At 35.0% G+C, this 13238-nt stretch overlaps 1 protein-coding gene across 3 annotated transcripts in view; it reads left to right on the top strand.

The window, feature by feature from the left end:
• The window catches only part of LOC109546503 (anaphase-promoting complex subunit 7), a 14804-nt gene extending 3432 nt beyond the window's left edge, over positions 1 to 11372 (top strand). Inside the window, exons 2-9 of one of the 3 annotated variants that reach the window (XM_019917478.2) lie at positions 1143 to 1291; positions 4832 to 5296; positions 5353 to 5586; positions 5637 to 5790; positions 5847 to 6024; positions 10424 to 10511; positions 10592 to 10907; positions 10963 to 11372. In XM_019917478.2, coding sequence (XP_019773037.1) covers positions 1217 to 1291; positions 4832 to 5296; positions 5353 to 5586; positions 5637 to 5790; positions 5847 to 6024; positions 10424 to 10511; positions 10592 to 10907; positions 10963 to 11114 — 1662 coding nt within the window. In that variant the 5' untranslated portion in view covers positions 1143 to 1216 and the 3' untranslated portion in view covers positions 11115 to 11372. Of the gene's footprint in view, positions 1 to 1142; positions 1292 to 4831; positions 5297 to 5352; positions 5587 to 5636; positions 5791 to 5846; positions 6025 to 10423; positions 10542 to 10591; positions 10908 to 10962 lie in introns of all 3 variants that reach the window. The other 2 variants (XM_019917477.2, XM_019917480.2) reach the window with 2 other exon arrangements.
• Positions 11373 to 13238: the final 1866 nt, after the last annotated feature.

The raw sequence follows: 13238 nt of genomic DNA, 5'->3' as shown, positions 1-13238 counted from the left end.
AAATCAAATTCATTCCTGGGTTTCAGTCATTTATTGTCTCTATTTATCAATCAAAATACGTTTCGGTGTATTTTTCCACCATCATCAGTTTTTATAAAATAACATATAGTTAAAAAAAAATTGTCATTAATTAATCGAACTGTGGTTGTTTTTTAAATTAATGACAAATTTTTTTAAACTATCTGTTATTTTAGAAAAACTGATGATGGTGGAAAAATACACCGAAACGTATTTTGATTGATAAATAGAGACAATAAATGACTGAAACCCAGGAATGAATTTGATTTGGAATTATTGACAAGGGCTATCCACCTGCAACTAACACAAAAAACATTATTGCCTCTGTGCCTTTTTATCAAAAAATTGTAGAAGAGAACTTTTTTGATATCAAACATTTTCGTAATCTGAAGCAAACATCGTAATTTTTTTGTTTGAATGCTTAAGTATTCCAATATACTTCCAATTAAACATGGAACACTTTCAAAATAGTGCTTAATAACAAAGTCAAAATTCGATTTTTAACTTTAAATATCTTCTAGAAATTTTGGAAAAAAAATTTCTATATTTTTCTCGTGCTCCCCAAGAGAGCCTCTATCACCCCTTAAAAGGAATGACGCCAATTTTGAATCACCCTGTACATATTTTATTACAGTTTGTAAATGTTTTCTAGCCTGATTTTATCGGCCACCCGCATTTTTTTCTCCTTGAATGTGCTTTATTTAAGTGTACTTTAAGGGAAAATTAAAAAGAACGCCTAAATCCGCCAGATATAAGTGATGCACCTTCACCTGCAATAATATTATATTATTGATTGTTTCCTAAAATTTACGAACAATAAATCAGGTTCTGAATCAATAGTAATTGTGCCTCACAGCCATAGAGGCCATTAAAATTATATTACTAATCTCACTACTTCGATCTTGTTTTAATTAGTCTTAATTTAGCAATAAAAAATGACCAAAAAAGCTCAAAAAATACATAAAAGCTAAATTTTATTTATTTATTATGTTAAAAATAAACGGCGTCTTGTCAAAACTACAGTTTAAAGGTCGTAAGCAAACCAGGTAGCATATAATTAATTTTCAAAAAAGAACACACGATGATTGTATTAATTTTTGAACTAAATTTTTATATATACTTAGGCTGTGATATTTGGAAGGGAAGACTGAAATCCTCATAGAAAAATTACAGGCAATTTAACAGAACCAACGTAAATATGACTTCAATTGTGTTGCTCAAACAGCTGAAACTATTGCAAGAACAGGAGCTCTATTCGAGCATAATTAAAATTGTAAGTAATTTTCTAGTGTGGATCTTTCAAAACGCATTTAGAGGCCAATGTTTGAACCATTTGAATAACATACATACATGTATTACTTATGATTTTTTAATGAAAAATTTACTAATTATTTAAGTAGACATTATGATAGCAAAATAAGGAATTTCATTTCATATGGTTATTATAAATGCCATTTCTTTCTCCACATTCTGGGTAATATATAATATTTAAAAAATAATATTAAATAAATTATTTATAAAATAAATTTTTATATGTATACAGGCTCGTTCAAAACTACAGGGACAATCGCAGGAAAAAAAATTGTGGTTTTAAATCCGGCAAGCGTGATATAACAGAATGGGTCGTTAACGTCCAATTCATCTTAAAAACGTTATTCAGGTGTTTTTTTACAATCAATGTCCATGGGCAGGGCAGCAGTCATGTTGGAACCACAGTTTCATTGATATAAACTACATCCAAACCCTCTCTATTTATCCCTTTTTTGCACTGACTAAAAATATACAAACAACGCACCTTCAAAAGAATAAACAGGATGTCGTTTTATGGACATCGCTAAAGCTTTGGACGGTGTCTGGCACAAAGGACTAAAGGACTGTTATACAAACTACACTATACTTAGCACCATAAAATAAATATCCTTCATAATTCGAAAGCTACTGGAAAGTACCCCACAACTACAAGAATGCATAGAGAACCCACTCTCATTTTTAAGCAAAGGTAAAAAGGTAAGCAAGGCCAGCAGCAATGGTCTCCCCTGTCACCTCACATCGAAATCCACGAATCACATTGACATATCAACCTACATACTCACAGAACACATTTGAACTACTATAATACGCTGACGACCCGGCACTGATTGTGCACGACAAAACGACAGTGAAGTTTGCAGCGAAACTTCAAGCACTAACAGACGAAACAGTGACATACTTCCATCAATGGACACTAACGGCAAACACAACGACAAACCAGCTACTCTTACCAAATCACCAAATTAAAGACAATTATCCTGCAATAAACAGAACTGGAAGTAGAACTACTCCAAAACAGAAGGCCTAGTGGTAATACTGGTCCAAAAAAGTGTAATTGCGAGTTATCGAAATCCATCCCAATACAGTATAATCTCACTAAAGGCCCATTTATAAACTTGACGTTGCCGTTACCGTTGCCGTTACCGTTGCGGTTGCGCTACAAGAGGCGATTTATGTACTTACCGTTACGTTTGCTGTCAGTCGAATTTTTAACCTAAGATCTTTCTTGTTACCTGTCTTTGTTGTTATTGTATATTTTGAATCAGCTGATTTGGTCCGACCAAATACTGCATTTGGATTGGTTGGTACTTCAGTACTACGGCTGTTCTACGAACGTTCATCGGCCAGAAATTAAATTGGTTCATATCGAGCGGCACGGTGTTTATAAATGGATGTTAGGTATTCCAATACTTTAATTCTAGTATATTTTTTAATATTTTAGTTTATAAATGGGCCTTGAAAGCCCCGTTATAAACCTAATTTCTAAAAAGATGAGCTCATTTAGTTTGGTATGTCATACTTTAATTTGGACGCAAACGGTAACGGCGAACGCAAACGCAAACGTCAAGTTTATAAATGGGCCTTAAAGCTATGTGTGATGGATGCTTGCGTCTGGCGCATGTCTAGCGGCTGCAGCGTCCATCGCATACGTCGGAGGTGGTTTTGTCGCACATTTAGTGAACTCGCAGATCAAGTCGCCTGCGAGGTAAACTCTGCAAATTGGCGTTTCTAGTATTAAACGAATGCACCTGGGAGTGCATTGTGTAAACTGTAAAGAACTATACAGCTGAACATATATGCAGATGGAAATAGTCAGATTCTTAAATGATTGAAGTGAAGTTTTGATAAAGTGTTACTCCATACTGCATTTTAGAATGGAACAGCGCGAAATACACACTTCTAAGGACATTCAGTTCTAATGTGTCCCTCAGATGTCACAACATTAATATGACGGCCATATGTTACAGTTACAATAAAACCTGTCGAACAAGAACACAAATATGTACATACATACATACATACATACATACATTATATGTATGTATTATCTTTATAAAATACTTTATTATGATTTTTTCTCTACAATCCAGTAAGTAATCCGAACATTCCAATAATCCGACAACCTCTGGTTTTTAATAGTGAGATTGTACTGTATTGTCAATGTATCTACAGCGCTTGTGTGTGTGTATGTCTTACAGGGTGATTCAAAATTGGCGTCATTCCTTTTAAAGGGTCAAAGGGGGCTCCTATTAGGGGCTTACTTGGAGAGTACGAGAAAAAGATAGATACATAGAAGATATTAAAAGTAGAAAATGTAATTTCAATTTTGCATTAAGCATTATTTTGAAGTTGCCATGTTTAATTGGTAGCGTATTGGAATACTGAAGCTTTCGAAAAAAAATGACGATCTTTGCTTCAAACCGCGAAAAAATTTTTCATTAAAGAAGTTGAAATTTTTGAGAAAAGTCAAAGCGACATTGATGTTTTTTGTCATCAACAGATAGTTAGAGGAAGATAGCCCTTGTCAATAACAATAATTTGTCAAACTGTGACTTGCTTTGATGCTCCTTTTACGAATTTGCGGATATGTGATTAGTTCTGGGGAAATGCCACAGTAACATAGCAGAAGCTGTAATAGCTCACGCCAACAAAGGGCTAGAGACAGTGGAGATAGTGAACTCCAGTGAGATAGAAGACAGCATTATACATACTTTCCTGACTGTGTTTCAATTCCAAATCAAAATCAATTTCTGGGCTTCAGTCATCAAGACAACTCCAGGAAGATAGTGAACGACAATAGATGTTCTGGTTCCAGACACAGAGAAACAAGAATTGGAGATAATTGCAGCAGAGCCTTCCAAGAGTAGTCAGAGAAATAAATACCGAGAAAGGGCTACATTCACCACGTATGTAAGATGCGCACATCACAAGGACGCATTAAAACAATGGCATACTGAACACCGGTACAAATTGATCAGGAGTTAATTAACCGAATACGAGAAGCTGCTTGAGAAGAGTGGATAATAAGGTATACAGAGACTAACTTGTTTGGAGTTAAAAACGCAAATGTATTTTTATTTGTAAACTGTAAACATATCAATTTGAGGTTATGAGGATAATAATTGATATTTCGAAAAAGTACGTTATGACGTTCAACAAATTTTGTTGAATTTACCGTTTTTCCTTGCCTATTTTATTGTCACTTCTCTTATTTATTTTATTGTCACTTCTCAAAAACATTGTTGCCGTCTTTCTGATATAGTTTTTTGAAAATTTCTCAGTTTTTAATAAGAATTAATTTTTTAAACTAACTTTTTGTACTCCTTAAACACCGCCAGACAACACCACCAGAGGAATGACGCCAATTTTGCATCACCCTGTATAAGGTTTTTTTATTTTGTATTGAAACCATTTTAATTAATTTTGAAGTGCTAGCAATCAAAGGCAAACATTGTGTAATTTTTTCGAATAGCTTCATTCAATTCGTTTTTAATATTTTCAGTGCGTATTATCATTAACAGAGATTGAACAAAAACCCGAGTACTCCACTTTGCTGCGAAAATTTCACATTTCCCTATATTATGCCGATGCGTTGTATCAAACAAGAAACTTTACACAAGCAGAAAATCATTACCGTCAAGCGCTCCAAATGAGAAAAACCATTGTAAGCAAGACGAAAAACGTACACAAAAAAGTTATAGAAAACCAAGACGAAATAGCCAGCGATGTGGACATTAAGTACAAAATATATCGTTGCTGTCTGGCGTTAAATCAGAAAAATGCTGCAGCGGACATCTTGCAAACGATAGCAGCTAGACAACGAACACCTAAGATTTATATGGCACTGGGGAATATTTACAAGGATGTCGGTATGGATAGGTTAGCCATAACGTGCTTCAAGGAGGTGCTTAGAGAGTGCCCTTTAGCCATTGAAGCTATGGAAATTTTACTTAAACTGGGTGTTAATGTAGGTTGATTTCAAATTACGTAACAGTTCATTTTAAATGCAGAATTATTTTCCAGGGTGTTGAAGTAAACTCTTTGGTAATGGAAGTGTCATTAGAAATAACTTGGTTAGGTACTTGGATCAAAGCGCAAGCCCAGTTTCTTGCAAAAGATTATGCGAGTGCTATACTAACATACAAAAGCCTGGACACCCATGGGATGCTTAAAGACAACACTGTTTTAACTGTTAACATGGCATATTGTTATTATTACATGTGCGAAGATAGCAAAGCGATATCTCTTTTGCAAAAAGTAAAACAAATGATAACCAATTTTAAAATATTTACCTTGATTGATTTTAGGCCGTTCGAATTGATCCAAATCTCAACTGGGGTCTAGCATTGTTGTCCACGCTCTTAGCAGCCTCAGGCAACAAAGAGTATCAGTATGAACTAGAAAAATTAACACCGAATTTAGAAACCTCCTTGTGGACCGACGAACACTGGGTGGTTTTAGGTAGAAAAAAATATTGTAGCAGCAAATCACTCAGTAGCTATCAACAAATGTTTTAGGAAATCTCATGTTGCTCCTCAAGAAATACGAAAGAGCCGCATATTTCGGCCAGCAAGCCTGCATGATGGGCAAGAACGTGGAAGCCCTACTTTTACGAGCAAACGCGTTGTTTTTTTTAAAGAAGTATCAAGAAGCAGCTGTACAATGTACAAACGCTTTACAGATTGCTCCATTTAGGTAATATGTTTTATCTTGCTTTTACTTACTTGCTCGATAACCGACAAGGAACATTATAATTTGCTATAATGTACTATAAGTGGTATTCGCTTAAGAAGGTGTTCCTGTTAGAAAGTGACAGTGACAGTGCTCTCAATACATTCAACATGAACAAGGAAAAATGGCCTCAACTTGAGCAGATAATCAGCCCTGTCCTGTATCACTCACGTTAACGTTAACGTGCATGTTATACGTCAAACACGTTATGTGGCTCAAACTGGTGTGTTGTATCAGTCAAAGCGTTATATTATAACAGGCGACATGCTATCGAAGAACGTTATATTTAGAAACATTTTATTAAAACAGAAAGAGGCGGATGTGTACACACTGAAGAAAATCCAATCAAAGGGGATGCAAACTTGTATTATAATGTGTATAATCGGTATAATCGGGGTTGAAGTTTAGAAGAATTAACCCAAACTAAACTTGAACCCCGATTACACACACTATAATTCAAGTTTGCATCCTCTTTGATTGGATTTATTAGAACAATTGGCAATTGGTCTTGAAAATAAACTTTATTTTGCTCCGAAAACTCTACAAAATTCTCGAATTGTTTGTGCGTTGTTTTTTTGCCTCTTCTGTGGATGCTCCATTGAAAGCGTTTAAGACATAGGTCAAAAACATTAACGAACGAAATTGAAAGTGAATGCAAATTATAGACAAAGACAAGTATGGTAGTAGGTGGGCCGCCAAAAAAAAAGTGCATATGTGGTTTATACGTTTTCAAAGCTTCGATGGTTCGGTGTTAACTCTCTCTAACTAATAGACTATTCGTATAAGGGCATCTCACTTTAAGCATCCAATTTTTTTTCCAATTGTTTGTTAGATAACTGCTTCAGGATCACACGTTAAGTCGGAGTTCTCTTAGAGCACACCTCGGTTGAGTTGCTGCGTTATCGAAAATGTTATCCTGAACTGTTAAGTTGCCATAACGTGAGGCAGTTAAAAATAGCATTTCTGATACAGCACAGGGCTGAATAACTACAGGGTGAGTTTTTTTCGATGACCAGTACAGATCTTGAATACTGCAGAAGATACAACAAATGTTAAATGAACAGATAATTGCAGTTCTGAAAGGTGAAAATTGTCGACGGTGCATACTAGAGATGAGCTAAAGCGTGATTTAAAAATCACTGTTATAACTGTGAATGTGATTGCTTTTTAACTATGAAACTATGAATTTAACCTGTAAATGTGATTTTTTTCGTGATTCTGCTGCGTCACTTGCAGAAACAATTTTAAAACATTTGTAATTCATATTATTTAATTTATTTATTTTCATATTATTTAAATCAATCTAAACAATCGATTATGGCGTAAACTTTTCTATAATGTGAAAATAACTTTATTAGGTGGCATTCAAACTATTAAAGTCTTTAACATCTCGCTAATTAATGGAGGGGATTTTGCAAAAATTTTACTCGTACTTGCGGAAAGGCCAAAATCATCATCTAGTTCAGTAAAAGTTTTGTCAAGGCGAATTTTTTGCAGAACCCAATTTTGTAGTATCTCTTATTCTTCTTCTTCTCTCAAAACCACGGCTCGTACAGGAGCGTCACTACTTTATTTTCTGTCTTTTTGGCACGCAAATTTATGTGGAACAACATCTTTTTTCATTCATTTCTGAACTCTTATCATTTTCCACTCCATAAAATTTTCCATGTCTTTTTCAAGCTGTGAAATAAAATAAACATAAATTGCACATAATGAAACAAAGGTGAAACCTAATTCTAACGAACACATAGGGTTAAGAACCCTATAAATATTATTACTTTTATGAGAACTTACATCGAAATGATCATCACAGGCTTCAATGTTATTTTTTGCAGAAAGATCGGTGCAGTTTCGCCGCGCTGCTTTCAACCACAATTTCCGTTTTTTTTTCGTTCAATGGCACTTTTACAAATGTTTTTCCTGGTGTAGACGTAGTGGTACTTGTACACACAGTACTTATAAGCCGTTTTACTTACAATACTTGAGAAACAAGGAAACCAACACACAATATTCACATTAGAGAATGGAAACACGTATAAGCGCTGAATGTGGCGGAGCACAATCATGCTTCGTGACGTCACATTACGATCAGCCAAACCTCGTCGTTTCAGCGAGCTGTGTGTTTTTAAAGCTTTGATTGCTGATAGATTTGTTACGATCAGACAGAATGTGAAAAAAATGGTAGGGCTCCTATTTGTACGCCAATAATCAATTTTATGAAAGAAAAAAAATGTGCAACCCCATTTCAATTCGAAAAGATGGACAAAACAGAATCACTAAGCGTATTCCCAAAAAAATATTTTAAAAATACACAGCAAGTTACACGATACACAATCAGATTACGGCTAATTAATAAATAGTGCATACTGAAATACGATTTCCAAAAATATAAATAAAATGCAGGCTCAAATGAACCCCTAAATGCAAGCTTTCATTAACGAACAAAATAATTTTATTTTTGTTCGTTCTTTCGCCGGGCCACATGTGCAACATATGATCACTACACGCAACTCGCAATAGCAGCTTTAGCATGAAAATATAAGTCACTCTTAAATATCACGATTGACTCAATCACGTTTTAAAAAGAACCATGAACCAGAAACTATGTCATCACAACCGGTGCATAAATACGGACTGCGCCCGAGGAATCGCATGAGATCAGTGTAAGCGTTCAATCCAACCACCTCTGAAGATGCAAGCCACAGAGAATTAATAAAACTGCAGTTGCTTGTCGGAAAACTAAACTCAGTTCAAGCCAAACTCTCTAATCTATGAGATCATTCTTACCAGTTTTTTGCAAGCTGGCGCCCTATCCTCCATTTTCTTCCCATTTATCCTCAAAAAGGTCACTAAGCTTTCACAAACCAACGCACTTGCCATAAATAAGAGCCACGATAATTCTATATTTTCATTCTAAGAACACAATTCACACTACAATGTCAGTAGCAAACTGGATATTCATACACCTCTTCGGAAATAAAAGCACCGAAGTAAATATTTATATATATAAAATAAACGTGATTATTTAATCATTTCCGTGTTTGCCCTTTCGATGATCCATGGCTTTCCTCTCGCTTGGCAGTTCCATTTCACTGCTTATTGTTGACATTTTTGGGTCAAACCAACTAAGCTGAAAACGCTCCAAACCCCGATCTTCCAATAATTTAATTTTAAATTTAGAGCCATTTATATTCGTCTCAGCTGCGTTGATTAATGCTCAACCCCAAAACCAAAATTCGTAACCCATCTAATTTTGTTTTTCTTAAAAATATATACTGACTGGAAAAGAATCGCGAAGAAATCACTTGAAAATGAACTCAGCTTCCTAGCGATGATAGAAACCAACGAAATTTCTATTTTAAAAGTTCTCATTTCAAGAATTATGCAAAATATGCACTGGAGTTTAATTTTATTATCTCAAAATGCGGTTCAAAAGGAACATGTTACTTTTTAAATTTTTCAGTAAAAATGCACAATGATGATGATGATGATGATGATGATAGTAGAAATAGTGATGATATATAATCATTTAGTTGATTTAAAAAATAATTCTTAACATTGGTAAACTTACAATAAAATATTCTAAAATAGGAAACATGGGTCAGAAGTAACTACTTAAAGAGAAAAACTGGTAATAAACCAGTGATTAAATTAAATATACAGTTTATATGCGTTTAAATGTTTAAAAATACCACTTTCATTTAAAAATGCATTAACATTTAAGATTAAAATTTTTTGCAGATGCGTTTTAGTGAGTCTAGTTTTTCGCTCGTTTATGATAGCACCCCCTTTCTTAAAAAAGTTTTATTATAGAACGTCAGAAAACTAAAATACTTATAGACTAAAAATGCTGAATCGCTGCAACTAAACAATTTTTCGCTGATCTGAACGATTATGGTTCTTGGAAAACTGAACAGTAATTCTTATAAATCAAAAGTGATAAACATAAACACAATCATCAAGGCAACGCGCAACTAAATATATTTTCCGTTGACAAATGATTACTGAAACTGCTGCAACGAGATAGATTGTAGATCAATGGTACCGCATCGGTTCTGTATTGGTGCGAACCACTTTTTCGGTTTTATGTGACAGTTCCAATAACAACCGGTTAAATCGGCTAGCTGTTTGGGACGCTGTTATTTTAGCGGTTCCGTTAAATACCGACCATAACTACTGTACTAGTCATGAAAAAAAACGCACGAAATATTTGGGATAATTCGTCTTGAAGTTGGATGAACTATAGATAGTTGAATCTATACAGGGTGATGAGAGTCAAAACTACATGAAATACATTCAATTTGAACCACTCTGTATTTGTTGGCCCACTCATTTCCAAACACTTTGTAGCTTATTCTTTTAGATATGACCTTCACAAATGTTTGATATTGTGTTACCTGAATTCCAACCGGCTAAGAGAAGCGGAATCCATGGCATTGCACGCGTGTAAAGTATTAAACTATACGCCTCAAGCTTACTGCGTATGTTGCTACTGCTACCTAACAAAAAGAGCTATTTCAAACATTTTCAGTTACATGCATCTTGTCTTCTAAAAGACCCACTGGCCACGATGAAAAATACTCGTCGAATTTTGGAAAAAGTCGTTGAACAGGACAAGCAAGGCCATACGGATGCAGTTTATATGCTAGCAGATTTGCTAATCCGAGAGCAACAGTATGACCAGGCAACTCAGATACTGTTAAAGGCTTTGGACACTCAAAAACCCACATCAAAGTTGCATCAGCTTTTAGGAGAATGTTATGCGAACTTGCAAAAAGACGATGAGGCCTTCAATAATTACACAATAGCGATGAGGCTCGATCCTCAAAACCAAAGAGCAACGGAAGGTCGACAAATTATATTGAAAAATACAACTTGAAATATTTTACATTTTTTTTGTAGGTTTAAACAATATAGAGCGAAGGGAAAGGTTTTATTCAACAACAGAAAACAGTTACAGTTCAAGACGAGCAAACTCTGATCACGAAGCGGATGCTGAAAGCGACAGCGAGCTATGGAATGGATCAGTGGACATGGCCAATTTTGATTCCTAATGTTGCTATTAACTATTTATTAAGCGCCATTTAAGTGTCTAAATATATGATATTTTTTATTTTTAAATAATTATTCTAGACGTCATTCTAAATCGTGTAAGCGGCGGTTCACATGTGGTCATTAATAAGTGCTAAATTCTTCCGGATTCAAAAATATTTTAGAAATGTTATATTTCAAGTAGCGTCAATTGTTAGTCACCCCAGATGGAAATTGTAAACTGATTAAAATTGGTTTAAAAGTGCCATAAATCTTGGAAATATTTGCTTTAATAAACTGAAAAAAAAATTATTTCTTGGGTATCCGGAGAGCATTTCTCAAACCTCACCGGAAAAAAAATGACCGGCTCGGGAATGTCCATGTTAGGGCACTGCCCAGCTTATGGACGACTTAGCGCGCTTATTTAGGTCATGGGCAAAGAGAGCAACCCCGAACATCTGGTAAGGAATGGAAGAGTGGGACTCTCCTGAACTTGACTCACGTTTCAACTTTGTGCGTATATGAATGAATGTTTAATAAATTTTATCTATATCCTTTTCTTTTGAGGTAGATGATATCTGTTGTCATCAAATTATTTTACGAGTAAAGATTTTACATTTGTTCTAAGATTATTTTTTATTTTCAATAAGGGAAGCAAAGAAATTCACGTTGGGAAGTGATTTACACAGTTCATCGCTGGTTGAAACATAATTGTTTGCAAACGAATTAGGAAATACTCAAGTTAATGTCAGGCACTTATAATAATGTTTTTAAATGTTGAAGAGAAATATTTTTCTCTACTTTAAAGTTATATAGTGGGTAAGCTTGAAAATGATTAAAAATTTTTTTTTTATCTTCTACCTATGTAATGTTTAGACTTACCTGGGCCCCAGGTTTCTTCCTTCTAGCAACCGCATGCAAAACAGTTACTGGGTTTAAGTCCGAAGCCCTGCCAATGCGCAAATTCAAAGATCCTGGATGAATTACCACTATACTTTTCGACTGCCATGCTCACGCTAGTTGTTGGACAGACTGCCCCGGGCTGGTGATCTAGCGCCCGAGGGGTGTGCCGGATGACGTTCCAAGCCAGGAAACGTCGACCGGCTAAAACTATTTCCTCTGTGCGCGCTTGGAACCGCCTGTAAGGCATTACTTTAAAGGGGGGTCTATGCTTACGTATACTTTGTATTATTTATCGCTGACTATTTATTATGTTTATTGCGGTTTCGTTTTCCCTTCTATTTTCATGAATTCTCTTAACATATTTGTTATTGTATTCCAGTTGTTATTGTTCTTTATTAGGAGTTCACTAATGTTTAATTTGCTGTGGCAGATATTTCTTGCGATTACTCTGAGATGTTCATATTTGGCGCATTCGAAGGCTGTGTGTTCTGGTGTGTCAGGTTTATTGCATAACCATCATGTATCATTTTCTTGTTTTTTTTATTCTTTTTAGATAGGAGAAGAAAATGCCGTGTCCTGTTAGTACCTGGGTTATGTAGTAGTCTGTTTCACCAAATTTCATGTCGATCCATACGATTATGTTTTGGATAAAGATTTTGCCCCAGCCTTTATCTGTTTTCCATCTCTCTTGCCAGTGTTCTAAGGTTGTTTTTCTTGTCTCTTTTTTCAATTTTTACCCAGCAAACACAAATGATCCGTGGGACGTTCTATTTTGATCCCCGTTATTCCAGTTATGTGATTCATCCTGAACCACATTAAACATTTGTATTTACCAATAGTTAAGAACCCATTTACATATCAGGATGTATCTTTAACAAACATAATTAAGCTGTCATTAGTATGCATTTAACTAGAGGTCAGAACCAAAAAGCAGATATTCTGTTATTGTACGTAGTATAGACAAGATCCTTGTAGTTTTAAGTATTAAATGATATTTCTATTTGTAAATTAAAAGTTTTTAAAAAGCTATTTAAGGAATATATTATTTACTTTCCCGCATGGGATGATCCTTGGTAGAATGTCCCTAGGACGTCCTCTGTATCGCACATATAACTCATGCAGATCCCATGCTAGTCGCCCCAGAAACGTTATATTTTTGCTCCCAGGGACATCGTGAACAGGACGTATATGTAGTAATAGTAAATGGCGCGTTTGAAAACAATTCTACACTTTATTACACACTT

The sequence above is a fragment of the Dendroctonus ponderosae genome, unplaced genomic scaffold (assembly GCF_020466585.1).
Source record: "Dendroctonus ponderosae isolate FM_Combo_2020 unplaced genomic scaffold, Dpon_F_20191213v2 Dpon_F_20191213_2, whole genome shotgun sequence".
NCBI classification, from domain to species: Eukaryota; Metazoa; Arthropoda; class Insecta; order Coleoptera; family Curculionidae; genus Dendroctonus; species Dendroctonus ponderosae.
The sequence above is the reverse complement of the archived record's forward strand: the minus strand, read 5'-3'. Positions and strand labels throughout refer to the sequence as shown.